Source organism: Rissa tridactyla, chromosome 21, assembly GCF_028500815.1.
Source record: "Rissa tridactyla isolate bRisTri1 chromosome 21, bRisTri1.patW.cur.20221130, whole genome shotgun sequence".
NCBI classification, from domain to species: Eukaryota; Metazoa; Chordata; class Aves; order Charadriiformes; family Laridae; genus Rissa; species Rissa tridactyla.
The window spans coordinates 1285524-1305846 of NC_071486.1; the positions used below are offsets into that span (position 1 = coordinate 1285524).

The 20323-nt window shown below is 57.9% G+C and overlaps 1 protein-coding gene across 2 annotated transcripts in view; it reads left to right on the plus strand.

Moving 5' to 3' along the window:
• PPFIA4 (PTPRF interacting protein alpha 4) overlaps positions 1–20323 on the plus strand; it is a 63792-nt gene that overhangs the window by 39631 nt on the left and 3838 nt on the right. The window contains exons 9-31 of one of the 2 annotated variants that reach the window (XM_054181436.1): positions 382–477; positions 921–1142; positions 1592–1738; positions 1863–1997; positions 2626–2709; positions 3637–3768; positions 5251–5313; positions 6612–6703; positions 9856–9997; positions 10253–10458; positions 10898–11138; positions 11373–11408; positions 11979–12112; positions 12280–12443; positions 13067–13160; positions 13403–13484; positions 13930–14130; positions 15110–15172; positions 16363–16389; positions 17337–17512; positions 18882–18979; positions 19640–19815; positions 20034–20102. In XM_054181436.1, coding sequence (XP_054037411.1) covers positions 382–477; positions 921–1142; positions 1592–1738; positions 1863–1997; positions 2626–2709; positions 3637–3768; positions 5251–5313; positions 6612–6703; positions 9856–9997; positions 10253–10458; positions 10898–11138; positions 11373–11408; positions 11979–12112; positions 12280–12443; positions 13067–13160; positions 13403–13484; positions 13930–14130; positions 15110–15172; positions 16363–16389; positions 17337–17512; positions 18882–18979; positions 19640–19815; positions 20034–20102 — 2880 coding nt within the window. Of the gene's footprint in view, positions 1–381; positions 478–920; positions 1143–1591; positions 1739–1862; positions 1998–2625; positions 2710–3636; positions 3769–5250; positions 5314–6611; positions 6704–9855; positions 9998–10234; positions 10459–10897; positions 11139–11372; positions 11409–11978; positions 12113–12279; positions 12444–13066; positions 13161–13402; positions 13485–13929; positions 14131–15109; positions 15173–16362; positions 16390–17336; positions 17513–18881; positions 18980–19639; positions 19816–20033; positions 20103–20323 lie in introns of both variants that reach the window. The other variant, XM_054181435.1, reaches the window with a different exon arrangement.

Consider the following 20323-nt stretch of genomic DNA (forward strand, 5'->3'; position numbering starts at 1 on the left):
CTTCGGTTCACCTCGCAGGGGGCTTTCCCCGTCCTCCCCCGGCGGAGCAGGGTGCGATGTCAGTGTTTTTTCCCCAAGGGCTCACCTTACTGCCGGGGCTCCGGCTGCTTGCGTGCCTGTAGCAAGCACCACTGTGGCCATGCAAGACGTGGCTTCATCCTCCATCAGTGCTGAGCCTTCCCAGCACCTCTGCCTTCCCCTCTCTTCTTCACCCTGTCCCTCCTGTCCCCCCCAGCCGTAGGCACAGCCTGAAGATGATGGTGGAGGAAGCCAGTGGGAAGCCGGTTGCAGACCGGGGTGCACCGGGGCTGGCCTCACCCGTGGCCTGACCAGCTGGTCGCATCTGCTTTCCCTCATTAATTAAGCCCCGTTGTCATGCAGGTGGCGGCTCTGCAGCAAGGTGCCGCGCGGGAGGCCCCAGCAGGTGAGCGGGATGAGAGGGAGCCCAAGGAGCCGGCACAGAAGCTTCCCTGGAAGGTGAGAGCCCCAGAAAGCCCTGCTCTGACCATGCTCACCGAGGCTATCGTTTCTCCAACCCCCTTGTCACTGGCTCCAGGGTGCTGAAAACCTTTTTTCCCTCTCCCCTGGGTCCAGCCCCTGGAAAATGCCCTTCCCGGTGGATACAGGCCATTTTGGAGTGGAGGGGAATTTGTGCTCCTGTTTGGATGCTCCTAGGGGCTCTGCTTCCCACAGATGCTCTGGGAAGACCTCGCCCATCCCTATTCCATCGTGCCTGTGAGAAGCCTCATCCCTGGCTAGCGGACACTGTTGATGAGGCATCCCAGAGCCCCACGTCCCCGCTCCCCACCACCTCACTGGGTCCCTGCAGGGCCATGTCCCCACCGTAGCGTAGCTGTAGGTGATGCCACCCGGTGCTTTGGGGCAGCCTGGCATCCGCCTCCCTCTCTGCTGCCTTGCAGCGTCTCTCCAACGGCTCCGTCCACCCGGACGATGAGGCAGGGCGGGTGGTGGAGCTGCAGGAGCTGCTGGAGAAGCAGAATTTCGAAGTGGTCCAGGCCAAGGAGCGCATCTCTGCGTTGGCTGCCAGCGTCGCCGAGCTGGAGGAGGATCTGGGCACCGCCAGGAAGGATCTGATCAAATCGGAGGAGATGAGCAGCAAGTACCAGAGGGATCTCCGAGAGGTTAGACACTGTCCCCTCGCACTGCCAAGCCTGTTGCAGTTGCAGAGACATTCACAGCAGCTTCCACATGCTCTGGGCTGGGAAGGGATTGTAACCCCTGTTGTATGCAGGGTGAAGGCCAGTGTTCCCCAAAAGAGACCACTGCCTTTGGGAGAGAATCCCCAAGTCCACCAGCAGGACTTCCCTGAGGTTATAAGCACACACTGAGATACCCGGGTGTGCTGCCAGACCTGGGGCCGGGGACTGTGTCCGCGCTAGAAGGTTTTTCTGTGATTGCCTGACTCTCCCTTTATTCCTCTCCCACTCGGCCCTCCCTCATTCCCGTGCAGGGTTTTCATTGCATGCTTGGGCTTGGGGGGGGTGTCCCAGGCTTGCAGGAGCTGGGTGGCCCAGTTGTTCCCAAATTGGTGGTCCCAGATCGGGATGTGACAGCCCCATCACTTCCCCAGGCCCTGGCTCAGAAAGAGGACATGGAGGAAAGGATCACCACGTTGGAGAAACGCTACCTGGCAGCCCAGCGAGAAGCCACCTCCATCCATGACCTCAATGACAAGCTGGAAAGCGAGCTGGCCAACAAGGAGTCCCTGCACCGCCAGGTACCAAAGCTTGGACCCAAAAACTCCCCACCACCCCAGGGACCTGGGAAGGAGAAGCGGGTGCTGGGGATGGGACATGCAGGCAAGTCTTGGTGCCGGGCACCCATCCCGCCCTGTCCCGCAGTGTGAGGAGAAAGCCCGGCACCTGCAGGAGCTGCTGGAGCTGGCGGAGCAGAAGTTGCAGCAGACAATGCGGAAGGCGGAGACGCTGCCCGAGGTGGAAGCGGAGCTGGCCCAGCGCATCGCCGCCCTCACCAAGGCAAGCGTGCGGGGCACCTGGGGACAGCCGGGACAGGAGAGAGCTCAGAAACCAGAGGAAGAGGCAGGTCCGGGTGCCCCCCTGCAGCGACGAAGCCCCTGGCAGCCCAAGGCACCCTGCTCTCATTCCCAGCCTCTGAGCTTTGCTGTCCTCTGCCTGCCCCGTGGCTGCAGGGACAAAGCGCGGGTTTTAAAGCTCCTGATGTGTCCTGCACACGCGGGGTTTTCTCCCTTCGCTCAGCTCCTTTCTCCAAGGCAGAGATGGCCCTGTCGATCTGAGTGCCCTTCAGCTTGTGCTGGGATCACTCTGGGATTAGGAGGAAGAGGAAGGACCCCAGGATGGATCTGGGAGGGTTCAGGCCTGGAGCGAGGTGTGGATATGGTCAGCCCTGCCCTTCCCGGGCGCTGGAACGGGTGCCAGGTCCCTCACAGAGCACCTCCATCTCCCATCACCCTGGTAGCAGGGCTGTTTTGGGCTCACAGCACGCAGTGAACCGTGGCGGGGATGCAGGTTCAGGGGGAGAGAGCGCTGCATCCCAGGAACGGATGCAGGGGTGGAGGGAGGAGTGCAGAAGGACCCGCATGGTTTTGGGGAGCATCATCCGAGAGGGTTGCTCTGCTTTTCCCAGGCAGAAGAGAGGCACGGGAGCATCGAGGAGCACCTCCGGCAGCTGGAGAGCCAGCTAGAGGAGAAGAACCAGGAGCTGGCAAGGGTAAGTTCTGCTCAGCCTGGACCGGGGTGTCCTTGCGGGTCCTGATCCTGCTCTGCCTTGCCATGGTGGCTGGGTACCTGGGCACTCCAGGAAAGGTGGGCTCACTGGTGTCTCTGAAGCAGGATGAAGAGAGAGGCCTGGTTAATCCTTTCCCATCCAGGATCTCTTCATCTAGAGTCACCCAGGAGCCCATGACCCACTCTGCTGTGATTTCCCCATCTCCCAGGCATCCAAGTCTTGCTGTTAGCTGCCACATCCACTCCTCTCCCAGCATCACCTCCTGGGGCAAGCTGGCACCCCAAATGCAGGGCTGAGGAGGAAGCTCTGGCTGCTCTTCCCCCCAGCCTGGATCAGAAGCAGGGAGAGACCGACCGATGGGCACTGGGAGCAAAGGGTCCTGCCCCTCAAAAAGACAGGAATGTGGCCGATGTGTCACGGGACACACAATCCCCGCTGTGCTCCTTAGCCAGTGGCTGGGCTGTCCACGCAGGAGGTTGTGATGCCCATTTCTCAGGTCGCCCAGGTGGCATTACAGCGTGTGCCCCTGGGGAAGCCGCTGGTTGTTTTGGCCTGGGGCAGACATTTGGAGAGACCTTTGCAAATCCAGGGGCTCAGCACCCTTTGGGGTCTGCAATGTGCCCCTGGTGTGGCTGTCCCTGGCAGACGCACAGGTGAAGCTTTCTTGAGGGTGGGATCCTGTCCTCTCTCCTGTTCATCCCTGGCTGGGAAATGGCGGAGACCAGCAGAGCCCCACCAGAGGGTCCGATCTGTGGTGTAAGGGGTGGATTTGTCCCCAAAAACTGGGCCTGGTGGATCAGCTCTGACACCACCAGCAGGCACAGGATGGCAGGAGGGCACTGAGCCCCTCGTGGCAGGAGGAGCAGATCCACTGGATCTCACGTGGGTGGCCACTGTTCGCCGTTGCAGGCCCGTCAGCGGGAGAAGATGAACGAGGAGCACAACAAGCGGCTCTCGGACACCGTGGACCGTCTGCTGAGCGAGTCCAATGAGCGGCTGCAGCTGCACCTCAAGGAGAGGATGGCGGCCTTGGAGGAGAAGGTAGTGGCTGAGGGGCAGGGGGTCCCCTGGGGGGCTGGTGGGGGGGTTGAGGGGTCAGCAGCCTCTCCGGCGCAGAGCCTCGGCCAGCCGCAGCACAGGAGTTTGGAATTCCCTGTGCAGGGATGGAGAAATGATGACATGCAAGATGCCAGCCGGGTGCCGGGGCTGGTGGGAGCGCAGGGCAGCGTGCTCCGCGTCGCACCCTCACCTCCAGCCAGCCCTCGCCTGGTGAGACCCCCCTGCCCACCACCTTTCACCTCCGACAGCAGCAGGATTTGTCCTGCTCCGTTTCCCTCCCTTCCCCGTGTCTCTTCTGGCGTAGCCTCCACTGCAGCCCGCGCCCGGCTGTCGGAGAAAACCCTACTGCATTTTGCAGGAGAAAATGCAGCGTTCATCCTCTCCCACCTGCCCATCCCCTCCATGTGCTGCCCCGAAACCTTCCCGTCCCCCAAGCCTGGACTTGATCTGCCTTCTCCAACCAGGGCCGAGTCCGTGAGCAGCCTCCCAGCTCCCACCCAGCTCCTCCGGCGGAGCTGGGCTTTCCTTTGAGGAGCCGGCTGGAGCCACTGCTGGCCCAGCGTGAATGCAATTAGCTGGGAGAGGAGGTGGCTCAGGGCAAAGATGAACCTCGCAATGCCACTGGGAGGTCAGGCCTTGATAATTCACCTTTATTTAGGTTCCTGCAGGGACCAGGCTCCCCTCAGCAAGTCAGAGCACGGAGGGGTTGCATCCCCCAGCTGATGCCTCCAGCTGGGTCTGTCTCCCTTTCTGCTCCGCACCTCCTGACCCCAGCCAGACCCGGCTGTGCCAGCGCATCCAGTCAGTCAGCAGATAGGTCTGAGTGGCTCTGGATGAAGACCCAACACATGGGGCTGAGTCCAAATACCCACCCCAGTAAGCAACAGGGACCAGAGCGGTGGCACCATGCGAACAGGCAATGTCTGCTCCCCAGCCTGCTGCCGGCACCGGCTCACCCAGAGAGTTTCTTCAGGTCTTACGCAGGCAAAAATGATCCTGTTTGGCTGCCAGCACCTTCCAAAAAAGAGCACTAGGTTAAGCAGTTCCAAACACATCTTCTTTTCCCCCTGCCTATTCCCTAGCTTAGATGTAGGGGACATTTTTGCCCTTGATCCAGCTGCTGGAGGGGTTGATCTCCTCTCAGACGCGTTTCCTAATCTTCAAGCCCTGCCCATCAACTCTCTAATCGCCGCTTGCCCTCCATGGCCATGCCCTGGCCCTGGTGTGGGGCAGGATTTGAGCTACGGCAGCCCTGCTTGAGGAGCGGGAGGTTTGCAGAGAAGACCGATCCGCAAGCAGGTAGGTGAGGAGTAGATCAGGGACCCATTGCCATCCCTCCTGCCAGGCATCCATCACACCATCCACGCAGCGATTCCACGCTGGCCATTCCCAGGCCGTTGTCTAAACGGTCTCTCTTTTTCTTTCCTGTTTTTGTTCCCTTTTCTTTTGTTTCGTTTTGCAAAGAACACATTGTTACAAGAGCTGGAAAATACCCAAAAGCAGATAGAGGAACACCAGCACGACAAGGTAAATGCCGCTGCAGGGAGCCTGCCCTAGTGACTGCGCTTCCTCACTCCTAATCCCCGGCTAGTGGTGGTCGCGCCTCCTAAAATACCCTAGTTTGGAGGAGCTGGGATCCCAAAGCGCCCAGCAGCAGGAGGCCACAAACTAACCCACGCGGTGGCTGGACGGAAGCTGCCACCCACCTCCCCGGAGACCCCCGGTTCGGTTCCCTAACAGGCACGTTCAGTCCCGTCTCCATATTTCTATCACGTTCATCCATCCCCGACCGAGGACAGCAGCGAGGCCGGGGTGGCTTCACCCACGTGTCTATAGAGGAGGGTTTACCCCAGCACTCTCTGGTGCAGCCATGTCCCCTTCCCCCCCGAGGCTTTCTCGCCCCCCTCACTCTGTCTGGGGGGAGGATCTGCTCCATGCCCAGCTCACAGAAGGCCCCGTAGGTCTTTGCACCCCCCTCCTGCTCTCAGATAAAACATCTAAGTAGGGTCTGCAAGAGGAGTCCACCTTGGCCTGCGCCGGAAAGCTGGAGGGTTGCAGCTTTTTGAAGCAACGGGAGCTTTTGGGATGTGTCCCATGTCTCATGCATGGTTGGGGCGACCGGGGAGCTGCTTTCCCCCCTGCCCAAGGCTTTGCTCTCCCAGATGCTCCCTGCCCCTGGCGAGGATGCTCCCAGCCATGGCTGCTTGGCTGCAGGCAGAGGCAGAGCTGCGAGCCTCGCGTGCCGCCCGCCTGCATGTTGCCCGCCCTGGTTCGGCCCGTTTGCCCGCAGGACTGGATCCTGCTGTGCCCGGAGGATCCCGTCTCCCCTGCCTCCCTGCCCGCCCGCAGCCTCCCCCCTCGCATCTCCCGCGGGACACCATGGCCACACAGTGCAGGCACAGGCTCCCGATGAGGTGGGTGGGAGGCTGGCAGCGGGAGGGATACGGCCAGCATCAAATTCGGCTAGCAGGTCCCTCACTGCCGGCAAGGCGAACGCGCACGTGCGGGCTGGCGCAAAACCAGAGCATCCTAGTGGGACCGATTTTCCTTCGTTTCTCAAAGCAGCGTCACTTCGAGCGCACGCGTGCCTGTCTGTCTGGCCTGTGGTCACTCGCTCCCCTCGCGGCATCGCCCCAGCATCGTCATTCACTGTCGCCTGCATGAGCTGTTTCTTTACCGATGTGTCAAAGGTGCTTTAAACCTGGGATGGGGATTTTTAAAGGGAATATAAACCTGGAAATAGCTAAGGATGTGGATTGCCCCAAACCTGGCTGCTCTTCAGAGCAAAACCAACCCCTGCCTGTCTCTTGTCTCACCCCGAACAGCGGCGCTTGTCCGATGAGATCGACAAACTGAGGCTGGAGGTCGATCAGCTCAAGACCAGAAGTGGGACGTTCGTGGAGAGCGTGCACGCAAGGTAAGGGCCGCCCTGCTCGCGTCCCGCACCCCCGGCTCCGGGGGCGTTTTGCTTTTACGGCCCCAAAATGCTGTTGGCGTCAGGCATTTCTGGTTTCGCCGAGCCTCGGTGCGGGGCTGCGGGGTGGTTCGTTGCGGCAGGGTGAGCTCCGGCTGTGCTGTCCCCGCCGTGGATTTGTCCTGGTGTGGGAGCCGGGCTGTTAAGAACAGCCCAGCCCAACTGAATGGCCCAAAATTCGCTCTTCTAAGGGCAGAAAACCACTGCTCATTGTTTCTTTTTCTGCACAGAGGGCTTAGGGCTTAATTTTCCGGGAAAGCTGGATGTTCAGCAAACGCCTTTCCCCCTGTGGTGTGCTGGGGATGGGCTGGTGGAAAAGGAGGAATCGCTTCTGAGCTGTTGCAGGCAAAGGAGAATGAAACACACCCCCCCACCCCCCATTTTTTCCCCTCCTTTCTTCAATGGTCCTCCCACACCCTTTCGTTTAAAGTCAGCTGGAAGATGGGGAGGTCCCAGCCCAGAGCACCAGGAGGAGAGGTGAGTCCATTGGGTCTCAGCCTCCAGCAGTGACCGGGGTACCCAGCACCGCTGCAAGAAACCAGGGGGTTCGAAAAGGAGGGTGCCGGCACGACGCGGCCCCCACTGACTTGCCGCGGCCGCCTGGGAGACCACGTCCTCTCCTGAGCACTTTCAAGGTGGGTTGGAGGCGGCAAGGGATCAATGAGAGCAACCACCGGTGGGGAAAATTCCCCTCTGAGGAAGGCTGGAAAAGGTGGAAGGAGCCAGTGTGTAACCAGCTGTAAGTCTGTCAGCAGCTGTGGCAGAGAGGAGAAGGCCTGGAGACCCCATATCTGCAGTGGAGAGAAGAAACGGGGGGAGCGAGGAAGAACTTGTGAGGACGGAGGGTGGCTGAGTGCCAGAGGAGTGTCTGGAGCATGCGTGGGACTTCTTTGTACAGGTCTCTAACAACAGGATGGACAATTGTTTATTTTTTTTTAATTTCTTGGAGGAAAAATCAGCAGAAAGCTTGCGTTACGGAGGCCAGAATAATCCCCCAGCTGAAATGTCAGCTTTTGTCTAAGGTGCTTTTATCTGTTTTTAGCTGGGGAGCAGCTCGTCAATGGCTCCAGGGCTTAAATCCCCTGGAAACCTGGGCTGTGCCTTCGTCTGCAAACACCAAGCTGACGCCGAGCCAGGCTGCTCCTGTTGGCGGTTTTGTCTGGGCTCGGTAGGATGCTGGGGTGGGGAGCCCCGGTCTGTATCCGCGCTGCAAACCTGACCCACCCTGGTGGAAAAACTCTGATCTGCATTGGACAACTGCTTTTGTCACCTTAAATGAAAAAACCTCACGCCTCCTATGGCAATGCGTACAGGGGGTAATAACCCCCCGCTCCGGGAAGGCGCTTTGCTCAGCTGCGTGGTTGGGTCTTCAAGGTGAGGAGGAGCAACCAACGCGGAGATATGCAACGAGTACCACGAGTGGCAAAAAGTGGCCTCGTGCCCAAGAGCAGGCGCTGCGTGGCTCTGCCTGGCGTGGGGACCCGCTGCCGAGCACCAGCCGTGGAGGAGGAGGATGAAGAAGTCCCAGCCAGTTTCTGCTGGAAGAAGAACCCAACCAAGGCTCGTGTCCCCACACATGGAATCATAGAATCATAGAGTCTTCATGGTTGGAAAGGACCTTTGAGATCATCAAGTCCAACCAAACACACACAAAAAAAACCCAAACCCCTACAATCTCTGCCACTAGAGCATGCCCTGAAGTGACAAATCTAGACGTTTCTTAAACACCTCTAGGGATGGTGGCTCAGCCCCCTCCCTGGGCAGGCTGTTCCAGTGCCTGACCACTCTTTCAGTAAAGTAATTCTTCCTAATATCTAATCTAAACCTCCCCTGCCGCAGCTTCAGCCCATTTCCTCTGGTCCTGTCATTATTCACCTGGGAGAAGAGGCCAACACCCACCTCTCTGCACCCTCCTTTCAGGGAGCTGTAGAGGGCAATGAGGTCTCCCCTCAGCCTCCTCTTCTCCAAGCTGAACATGCCCAGCTCCCTCAGCCTCTCCTCATACGACCTGGTCTCCAGAGCCCTCACCAGCCTGGTAGCTCTCCTCTGGACACGCTCCAGCGCTTCCATGTCCCTCTTGTACAGCAGGGCCCAGAACTGAACACGGCACTCGAGGTGAGGCCTCACCAGTGCCCAGTACAGAGGCACCATCACTTCCCTGCTCCTGCTGGCCACGCTGTTCCTGATACAAGCCAGAATGCTGTTGGCCTTCTTGGGGTTGTTGTGACCAAAATGCAGGACCCGGCACTTGGCCTTATTAAACCTCACACAGTTGGCCTTGGCCCATCGATCCAGCCTGTCCAGGTCCCTCTGTAGAGCCTTCCTACCCTCAAGCAGATCAACACTCCCACCTAGCTTGGTGTCATCTGCGAACTTACTGAGGGTGCACTCAGTCCCCTCATCCAGATCATCGATAAAGATATTAAACAAAACCGACCCCAAAACTGAGCCCTGAGGGACACCACTGGTGACCGGCCGCCAAGAGGATTTCACCCCATTGATCACAACTCTCTGGGCACAGCCAGCCAGCCAGTTTTGAACCCAGCGAAGAGTACACTTGTCTATGCCACGATTCGCCAGCTTCTCCAGGAGAATGCTGTGGGAGACGGTGTCAAAGGCCTTACCAAAGTCCAGATAAGAAGATCTGTTTCAAATGGGATTGTATTCATCAGGTGTTATTTTTTCATGAAAGCGTTGAAGAAAACATAAAAAGAAGGGGAAAAGCTCCTTGGCTGGCCCCTCTTTCCTACCATGGGGATGGAGAAGAAAGGCAGGAGGGTTTTGGCCAGAACTGGCAGGCTGCCCCAGTGGGTCCTGCAGCGAAGGGGGAGGCAGCAGCAGAGCAGGGCCCAGGGCTGAGCTTCCTGCGGTCTGTGAGCTCATCTCCAGCACCAGCGTGGGGCAAATGGGGCATCTCTGTCCGATGCCTGGTTTTTGCATCGTTTCACGCAGAGCAGGCAGGCGTCACTGGCGTGGGCATCCTGGAGTGGCCTCCTCCTCTGTCCTGAGCTAGCCTGAGCTGCAAGGGGAGCAGCCCGGGGACAGGGGCATCCTTGGATGAAGCAATATCCACAGCAGGGCTCTTTTCTCCCCAGGTCCCATATGGGCAGCGCCACGGACCTGCGCTTCCCACTGAGCGCCGTGGTCCATGCCCCCGCCGAGCCCTTCGGGGCAGCCCCGGGCCTGCCTCGGGCACAGAAGGGCCGATTCGCCGCCCGGCGAGAGGAGGCAGCCAAGGTAATCCATCTCCTTGCCAGCATGGGATGAGAGTTGGGGTTGGGGTCTCCTCCTGCCTTGCGTGCTGGTCTCACATGTCCCTGATTTGGGACCATGGGGCAATTTCATTAACCTGGTGCGTGGATGGGGGTAGCGTGGTAGGAAGGGTTTCCCCACTGGGATTGTGTTGAGGTGTGACTGTTGTGTGGAGGTCCCCAGTTTGGTCTTTGGAGACATGGGAGTGCCATGGGGGACCAGTGGACCTTGTTCCCCCAGGACTGGGAGCAGGCCCAGGCAGGCAGCGTCCTGGCCACGGGGCCTCACGCCTTCGACAGCGACCCCGAGATCTCAGATGTGGATGAGGATGACCGCGAGACGCTCTTCAGCTCCATGGATGTGCTCTCCCCTGGTGGGCACTCAGATGCCCAAACGTTGGCCATGATGCTCCAGGAACAGCTGGATGCCATCAACGAGGAGATCAGGTAGTCACGATGGCCAAAACCCACCACTGCCTTGCTCTGAAATGGCTCTGGGGGAAAAACAAACTGCCAGGTGGTGGGAGGAAGCTCTCATGCCCTAAAATTGAGGTCTTGGTCCAGCTTCAGCCAAGGAAATGGCTTCAGGACATCCAGCCACAGGGCTTGGTCCTTGCACATGGCTCCCTGTCCCTCAGCTGCGCCAGTGCTGGCTCACAGAAAGGGTCATTATTTTAAAATAAGGTCCCCCATGAATTTTAAGAGAAGTCGTGGTGTGTCTCAGCTCTGCTTTATGTGGGTGCCGATGGGTCTGCTGCCATTCCTGGAAATCGGGGGCGCGAGTCACAGCGCCCAAGGTGCATTTCTCCAGGGTAGACTGGGAGGTGTGAGATGACTCCCCAGAAAATTGGGGAGCCAGGAGCCCTGAGCCCCGCTGCTTCCCCAGGATGATCCAAGAGGAGAAGGAGTCCACCGAGCTCCGCGCGGAGGAGCTGGAGACCCGCGTCACAAGCGGTAGCATGGAGGGTCTCAACCTCACCCAGCTCTGCAAAAGGGCTTCCATCCCCACCTCGCTGACAGCCCTGTCCCTGGCCAGCTCGTCCCCACCGCTCAGCGGCCGCTCCACCCCCAAGCTCACCTCCCGCAGTGCAGCTCAGGACCTCGACCGCATGGGGATCATGACGTTGGTGAGGCGGCGCGCGGGGCGGATGGGGGGCTGGACAGGGGGTGCACGTGGCTGCCTGGGGTGGGAGCGATGCCCCGGCATCTGCACGGGTGTGCGGGAGGGTGGTGTGGAACGGGGGTGCCCGTGTTTGCTGTCTCCCAGCCTGACACGCCTGGCCCCGGGGCTGCTCTGCGCGGGCGTTCTCCATTAACTGCCCCCCTTTCTGTGTCTCTCTCGCTTTCCCCCTTGCAATCAGCCCAGCGACTTGAGGAAGCACCGGAGGAAACTGCTAGTGAGTGGCTCCCATCCCATTGGGTTTTGTCCAAGCCCCTTTTCCAGCCTGCTCCTGGCTTTGTCCACACCAGGTCAGGGTGCAGCAGGCGTGGGATGGAGCTGGAGACCCCAGGGATTCAGCAGGAGGATCATGGGGATCCCGTAAGGTCCTTGGAGACGTGTCCGCTGGCAGCCTGGGGGGTCTGGCAGGACATGGGGAGGTTCAGAAAGCCACTAGGTCCTCAAACGTTGTGTGTCCCCTCTGGCGACAGGGTGTCTTTAGGACATTCCCATCTACGCTCCTCAGAGCCCTCTGCTGAGGGCCAGCAGCTTCTGTCCCCACACCCTGCATCCTCTCTCCTCCCTGTTCCCAGGATCTTGGCCATCCGGCCACATCCTCCCCATCTGCTTGGGCATCTCGAGCCATTGCCAGAGCTCTAGTTCAGGCCAATCCTGGAGCGTGGCAAAGCCTCAGGGCCCTGGTGGCTCTTTTGGCCATGCCTCCATGGAGCAAGAGAGAGGCAGGCAGCAGGGCAAGGATGGAGCTGGGCTTTGGCCGCCCAGCCTCATGGCTTCTCTGCTTGTTCAGTCGCCCGCAGCTCGGGATGAAAGCCGAGAGGATAAAACCACCATCAAATGTGAGACGTCCCCCCCATCCTCACCCAGGGCATTGCGGCTGGAGAAGCTGGGCCACCCTGCGCTGAGTCAGGAGGACGGGAAGAGGTATGTGGGGCACCCTTTGGATCTCGCACCAGTGCCTGCTCTGTTGGTTTGAGGATTTACAAGGGGCAAGCGTGGGATTGTGGGATGGGCTGGGGTTTGCCATGGCTTGTGCGCTGCTCGGGAATAACCTAAAGGCTTTGCTGTTCCTCTCCCTCCTCCATCCCCAGCTCGCTGGAGGAGCAGGCCAGCAACCCCAGCAGCAACAGCAGCCAGGACTCCTTGCACAAGGGCTCCAAGAGGAAGGGGATCAAATCCTCCATCGGGCGCTTGTTCGGGAAAAAAGAGAAGGGTCGCTTGATTCAGCTGAGCAGAGAAGGGGCCACGGGGCAGGGTCCGTGAGCAGCCCTATTCCCATCCGTGCCGGGCGGGCGTCCTCTCGGGCCAGGCTCTCTGCACGCCTCCTGGCACAGTCTGGATTTGGGGTGCTGTCGGGGTGACAGGCGGAGGGGCAGGGACACCCCTGCTGGTTTGGGGATGTTGGGGCCATCGGCTCTGGGCTCCCAGCAGCTTCAGGGCAGTTGGTGCTGGTGCTTTCTGCCCCGCTGTCCTTTCTGGCCTGAGCGTGGTGTCAGTCTTACTGCTCTGCAAGAGCTGCAGTGAGGAGAGTGACCCCCCCCATCACCGTATCTTACCTTTAATGTCCCCAAATCTGTTTCCCTCCCCATGGGACCTTCTTGATTTTGCAGAGCCCTTTGGTAGGAGCTGCTTTTCCACTCCTAAATCCTTTACTGCTTTGATGTTGAGCATTTTGAAATGGGAGGGATGGCAGGCGGGGACCCCCTCGGGCTTCCCAGGGATGCAGGGGGGCTGGGGGGAGTGGGTTGGAAATGGAGACTGTCACCTCCTGTGCCGCTACTGTGCATCCCCAACACCCTGGCGTGGCGACTGCGGCAGTGCCCGCACTGAACCCGTGGGACATCACACCGACGTGAGGATGTCTTGCTTGCCTAACAGTGCTGCTGACCGACATGGAAGTGGGCATGCAGGACCCCCTGGGACTTGGCAAGCTGGGGGCTCAGGCCGAGAAGGATCGGCGCTTGCGGAAGAAGTGAGTGAACCTCCTTCCCTGCCCCAGCAAGAAAATGTCCTGCCTGGTGGCTGAGAAGCCACGGCACGGGGATGGGAATTGCTGGAAAGGCTTCTCATCTTCACCCTCTCTTGAGCCCTTTCAGCTCCTGTATTGCTTTGCTGCCAGCTGGTTCTTACTGCCCGTGGTCTCTTCCCTTTCGAGACTTGCTCCCTTTCCCGCAAGCCCGCAGTAAATCGCTCTTCTGCTTCTGTTCCCTCCAGGCACGAACTCCTGGAAGAGGCTCGGAGGAAAGGATTGCCCTTTGCTCACTGGGATGGCCCCACGGTGGTCTCCTGGCTGGAGGTGAGGCAGAAGCGTGCCCGTGCATTGTCCCCAGGCACCAGCAGCTCTGCTGATGCCCTTGGTCTGTAGGGTGCTCCCCAGCAGCGGTGCAGCACCCTCCAGTCCCACCACGCTTGGTCCACGGACATGGTTGGTGGTTGCAAAACCTGGGGGAGCAGAGCAGATCCCTCACGTGGTCTTTAGAGCTGTGGTTTGGGGTTTCCACAAGCCCACGCCTCAGCTTTGAGTTGAAAGGCTCAGGGGGTGCTCTTTCCTTGTGCCGTGTCCATCAGATATAGGGGCGCTGGGCTGCCCACAGACCATCTGTGCAAGGTACAAACAAAAAAGTAGCCCCACATGGGTATCCAGCTTCGATACTGAGCTTCAAACAGGGTGGCCTTGATCCTACCAGAGGAAGTTTGAGTAGGTCAACAGGCCAGTCACTGGCTTTGCCCTGTTTTGGCAGCTCTGGGTGGGAATGCCAGCCTGGTATGTTGCCGCTTGCCGAGCCAACGTGAAGAGCGGGGCCATCATGTCGGCCCTGTCCGACACTGAGATCCAGAGGGAGATCGGCATCAGCAATGCACTGCATCGCCTCAAGCTGCGTCTGGCCATCCAGGAGATGGTCTCGCTCACGAGCCCCTCGGCACCACCCACCTCACGGACGGTAAGTGCTCCATGCCACGGACCCGCTCTTTCCCCAGACAGACCCTCTGTGGGGCAGGACGACGCAGTTGTTTCCCCCCTTTGCCTGACTCCTTGGGGCCACGGTGGTCCATCAGTCCCCAAGGAGTCCCGGTGTCACAGGCAAGAGGGCGTGACATTCCCTCAGGGACCAGTCAAGCCACCAGACCCGTGTCCTTAGGCACAAAGATCATTTACAGCCATCGAGTGTGAAGACCTTTTCTGCCTTGAGGCACCAGCAGATGCTCTTGTCCTCACACTCGGAGGTTGTCAGCAAGAGGCTGAGCCTGCTGAGCTGCCTGCAAAGAGCGAAACTCGGGGACTGTCTGCCCTGGAGAGGATAAAATCCCACCCTAGCAGCGCACGCGTGATTTACAAGGGCCAACTCGGTTATGCACAGCCATTTTCTCAGTCAGTTCAATACAAGCCTTCTCCTGGGACCATGTGAAATTCCTGGGGCGAGTCAAAGCAACCGCAGACCCCAGCCTTGCCCTGGGTAGGACATGGAACAGATGGAGGGATCGTGTCTTGTTGCTGGTCCTCAAAACCCGAGGGATTAACGGTGCCCCAGTAATGCCAAGACACATCTGTAGAAACGCAGTTAGGAGAAGGGCCCCAAGCGTGCTGTGTCCCCTCAGATGGCCATGGCTGGGGTCACAGCTGTCCGAGACAAGCCTGCAGGCTCCATGGGCGTAACACCAAAGTGTAAAGGCATCCAAAGGGCCAGTGGTCCTTGCTGTGCTCTCTGTGGCTGCACGAACAGCCCAGGGTCCTCACAGCCAGTGGGGTGCCACCAGCCCAAGCTGCAAGGACGCTGCAAGATCTCCCCAGCATACAGCTCCAAGCACAAGGGTGGCCTGATCCTCCATAAGCCTGAGCTGAGCTTGTTTCCAGCGTGGTTGTGAACCGAGACCATGGCTCTGTGGTGGTTTACCCTGACGACTCTGCTCTTTTCCCTGCAGTCCTCCGGAAATGTCTGGGTCACGCACGAGGAGATGGAGAACATGGCGACTTCCACCAAGACGGTGAGGCTGGCCGGCCCCACTGTCGCCACACGGCATATCGGTTACCGAGCTGAGCTCCAGGCGTGCATTAACATGCTAAATCCCGGGAGGGAAGGGGATCTTTGCTGCATCTCATGTGTCAGCTCTTGGCCAGCACCATGCACCTGTTTAGAAACCATCTTTCAACCTTTAATATCCCAAAAATTTCTAAAACTGGCTTAAAAAACATCAGATGCATTTTCCTTTTTTGGGTTTTGCTGTGTCTAGAGTAGCTTGTCTGTCGGTTGTGAATTACAGGAAAGAAAGGAAAGACAAAAACCAAGAGGGATCTCAGATAGATGCATGAGATGAGTCCCGCATTGGTTATCCTCCACCCAAAGAAGTCACCGTCTAATCTCCCCTTGACCTTAGCACACCCAAATATTATCTCCACTGTCTTGTCCCTGCCACTCTGGCTGATAGCCTGGGGGCCCTTGGAGGGATGCGACCATGCTCCCAAAAGCTCTGGCTCGTAGCCATGTGCCCCTCCCTGCAACTGGACCCCATGTCTGTGTCTCAGAGTAGGAGCAGAATTTTGGCTTTGTTGTCCGAGTTAGGCATTTTATTGAAGCTTGTGCCTGCTGGTCGAGTAGCGCAGTCTCGTAACTGGCACCTCTGTCTGGTGGGTGCCTTTTGGGGATGGAGAGCTCAGAGTTATGTCAGGGACGTGACACCTTTCCTGGGCAGGTTTTGTGAGGTTGAGCAAAACCAGCACAGGTTGAAAGGGGAAGAAATAGCTACAAAATTGGCAAATTGGTTTGGGCAGCCCCTCTGGGGGTTGTGACCCATGAACTGAAGCTGAGGTTTCTCTCTGCATCCATCCGTCTTTGAGAGACCCAAGAACTACCCTTATTTCCCAGGAAAGATGTATGAGCCCCAGTGTCTGTGCCATCTCCAGCCCAAGGCCCATGAGAAAAGCCTCATCCTGTATCCTCCTTGCTTGACTGAGAGATGGGGTGAAACCCAGGCCCAGCGGGGTCGGGGTGTCTCCAGCACCCTGTGGACAAGGTTGAGCTCCCCGAGCCATGAGACCGACCCCCGTCCCCTCTGGGTCATGCCATGCCGAGGGGTCCCACGCTCAGCACGTGTGGCACACGTTTTCATAGTGCAGATCCGCCGGGCACTGACTTTATCTGTCCTTTCTATTGACATGCTGCATGTGTCACGCTTAGGACACAGAGGAAGGCAGCTGGGCACAGGTGAGGTCCCCATGTCACCCTTTTCCGCGGGCGGGACCTGGGGTGGTTATGGGAGGGAGAGCTGGACATCACGGGGCACCCAAGGGATGAGCCTGGGGCATCGATATTCGCCAAGTCTTGCTTGGAGTCTGAGCCTGCACCCTGTGGTTGCTCCTCTGAGCTATCTCTCAAGCATGGGATGGTCCTCCTGGGGTTTTGCATCAAGCAGCATCCTTCTCTGCTTCAGGCAGAGTGACTTTTTCCGTGTAAGACACAGATCCTGGGTTAAAACCCCAACATAAGAGTGACCAGTCACCTTGCATGGGAGGCAGGTTTCTAGCTGCACAGACATTTAGTTTTCACCTTTTTTTAGCCCCACGTGCAGAATATAGACCATTTTCATGAACTGAAAAGGTGGGAGGAAAGAGTCCTTCTTGGATGCATCTCTTCTGGTTTTATCACTCTCAAATGTTTAACTTTTATTCTGGTGGATTTTATTTTGGTTTTAGACCCAGAATCAGCTTACAGTGAAAGTGAATGGTTGTTTTGCTGCCCAAAACTGACCTTTTTTTTTTCCTTCTGACACCATGAAGTGGATCTTTTGGTGATTTCTAAGCTTCTGAAAAATCAGTTGGGAGTGCCCTGAAACCTGCTTCTTAGTTGTTTCAGCTTTCATGAATGTGCTTTGTCCAGAAGAAGCTGGTCATAAAGTCCAACTATCCCTTATGCTTGCTTTTTGGCTACTGCCTTGTCTCCTTAGGGGACATCAGTAGGACACAGACCATGGCCAACAGGACTGTTCCCTCCAGCTCCTTCAGTACAAACTTGGGTTAAATTCCTCTGGCCCAGGTTTGATCCTCAGGACAGGGACCCCCAGGCTGCAGCATTGAATGTCACTGGTCTCCTGGGAGTCTGCAGCTTCACCAAGTCCTGATTTCTCCCTAGCTTCTCCATTTGCTTCTCCACAGACACTGGCCTATGGGGACATGAACCACGAGTGGATTGGGAACGAGTGGCTGCCCAGCTTGGGTCTCCCACAGTATCGCAGCTACTTCATGGAGTGTCTTGTTGATGCACGGATGCTGGACCACCTCACCAAGAAAGATCTCAGAGTGCACTTGAAGATGGTGGACAGCTTCCATCGGTGAGTCCCTTCCTTCGGGAGGTCCCTGGGGTGCAGTGTCTGCATATGGCGTAGAGAGAGGATGGGGCAATTTGAGGGATTCTCCCCTGTCTTGGCCAGCCCTGGTGCCAGAGGATGGCTCTTGGCTAAACTCAACCACCTGGTCTGTGGCAGCTCATATGGGCAAATGTTCACCTTCAGCACACTCCTTCCAGCAAAACTGCGGAGGACCAAGCCTTCTCCAGGCTGTGGAGCAAACCACAGGCAAAAAAAAAAAGGGGCTTGTCCCACACAGAGCAGTCATCTGCCAGCAGCCCAGCTTGGAGAAGGCTTATGCCATCCCAACCACCTTGCCCAAGCACCAGCATCCTTGTCTGTTCAGCATCCAGTGCTCAGCTCAGACCAGGAATGGTTGTGGTGGGAACCATGGGCATCGTCTCATTCCTCTCTCTGGCACGCAGAGAGGAAGGGATGCATGGAGAGCACATCCTGGCGTGAGTGCACAGATCAACACCCCAGCCCACGAGGTACCACGGTCTACCCCGACCCATGGGGCTGTGTCCATGGACCTGCCACGGCCCTCCCTGCTCTGGGGATGAACCCTTCAGCCTGGAGCAGCTCCAATGGGCTGGTTCTCCCCAGCCACTGAGCTCAGAGTATCATTGCTGGAGAGGGTGCAGCAAAGGGCTACCAAGATGCTGAGGGGACTGGAACACCTCTCTGATGAAGAAAGGCTGAGGGATTTGGGTCTTTTTAGTCTGGAAAAAAGACGGCTGAGGGGGGATCTTATCAACGCTGATAAATACTGAAAGGGGGGGTGTCAGGAGGATGGGGCCAGGCTCTTCTCAGTGGTGCCCGGGGACAGGACAAGGGGCAATGAGCACAAACTTGACCATAGGAAGTTCCATCTCAACATGAGGAGGAACTTCTTTCCTGTGAGGGTGGCAGAGCCCTGGCACAGGCTGCCCAGAGAGGTGGGGGAGTCTCCGTCTCTGCAGAAATCCCAAACCCGCCTGGACGCGTTCCTGTGCCACCTGCTCTGGGTGACCCTGCTCTGGCAGGGGGTGGGACTGGGTGGCCTCCAGAGGTCACTTCCAACCCTACGATTCTGTGATTCTGTGATTGCTCAGATCCCTGCACTCTCCAGCAGGTTGAACAGAGTAAAACTGATGGAGTGGGGAATTACCATGGAAGGGAGGGACGTTCCCTGTTTTCTGGCCAAGATCTTCCCTTTGGGTTGTGTCGGTGCTGACCCAACACTGAACCGAAGCATCCTTTGGGCACATGGAGAGCAAGCAGGGAAGTGGGTCCCTCTGCAGGTCCCTCCGAGCCACTTGCCCTGCGATGCTGAGCCCTCCTGAGCATTGGGTGACATCTCGTGTCCTTGCAGCACCAGTCTGCAGTACGGCATCATGTGCCTGAAGAGGCTCAACTACGACCGCAAAGAGCTCGAGAGGAGGCGAGAAGAGACCCAACACGAAATCAAAGGTCAGCAGCTACATACACAATCCAGCTCTGGAAAAGGAGATGGAAAACCTCCCAAGTGATGCCCAGTGGTGGTCTCTCCCTTATCCCTCGTTTTTAACAGTAGGGAAAAATCATTATTTCTGAGCAGCCGTGCTCCGAGGGCTGTTCTCCATGGGGAACAGTATTTCCCCAACAGATTGCTCCAAGTGGCTTTATGCAGCTTCCCCCAGTCAGGCGTGAGGAGGGAGGAAGGGGGTCAAGACAGGAAAGGTCCGGTCCAAGCATCAGATCAGCTTCTCCTGCCCATTTCAGATGCTCAGGACACCCCCCCGGCTTGCTGAGCCTTCCCTGCCTCGCCGGCTGTCCTGAGATTCCCTGCGCATCTGGCTGCTGCTTAGATTACATCTCATTATTGATAATGCCCCTAATTACACCAGAAGCCGTGGGTTCTTAGGATTAATTTTCACAGTTGTTTTCTGCCTGTTATTTCAGCATTTAGTTTGGTAAATTGAAGTGAGCTCTTCCGGGCACTTGAGCACCCAGAATTCCTGCTGGCTCAGGAAGGAGAGTGCCAGGATCAGCCTGGGGCAGTGCCAAAGGCCGTCGGGACACCATCAGGTCCCCGCACGACCGAGAGCGTGGTCTGAGCTGGCTCTGAGACATGCCCTTGCTCTTTTGCAGACGTGTTGGTGTGGACCAACGACCAGGTCATTCACTGGATCCAGTCCATCGGGCTTCGCGAGTACGCGAACAACCTCGCCGAGAGCGGGGTGCACGGGGCGCTCCTGGCCCTTGACGAAAACTTCGACCACAACAGTCTGGCGCTCGTCTTGCAAATCCCCACGCAGAACACGCAGGTAAGAGCAGCGTCCGGGGGGGATTTTGGAGGGACCAGCGTGGGACGCGGCTGCAGTGTGACTCCACCAGTCCCACCGACTGAACTCTGCCTTTCGAAGCAGAGCACTCGGGTGGCGCGTGGGCTTTTTCTCTGCCATTCTCAGGGTTTCCTGGGACGGGGGTTTGTGCTGGGAACTGTTCCCACCAACAGGGAACACTCATTTGATGTTATTTTCAGGCTCGACAAGTGCTGGAGAGGGAGTTTAACAACCTGCTGGCCTTGGGCACGGATCGGAGGCTGGATGATGTGAGTACGAAACCTCTCCCATGTCCGGATCATGCTGAGCCCCTGTTCTTGTGCAAGAAACAGGAGAGACGGGACCTCTGCTCTATCCCTCCTTGCCCAGGGGTGTCAAATAGTTCATCGCAAACTCTCGAGAGCAGTTGCATGAGCAATATCAGCGGAATAAACTAAAAGTATTAGACAAGGCCATGAGGAATGTGCTGCCAGGCTGTGGAGGCAGGTGA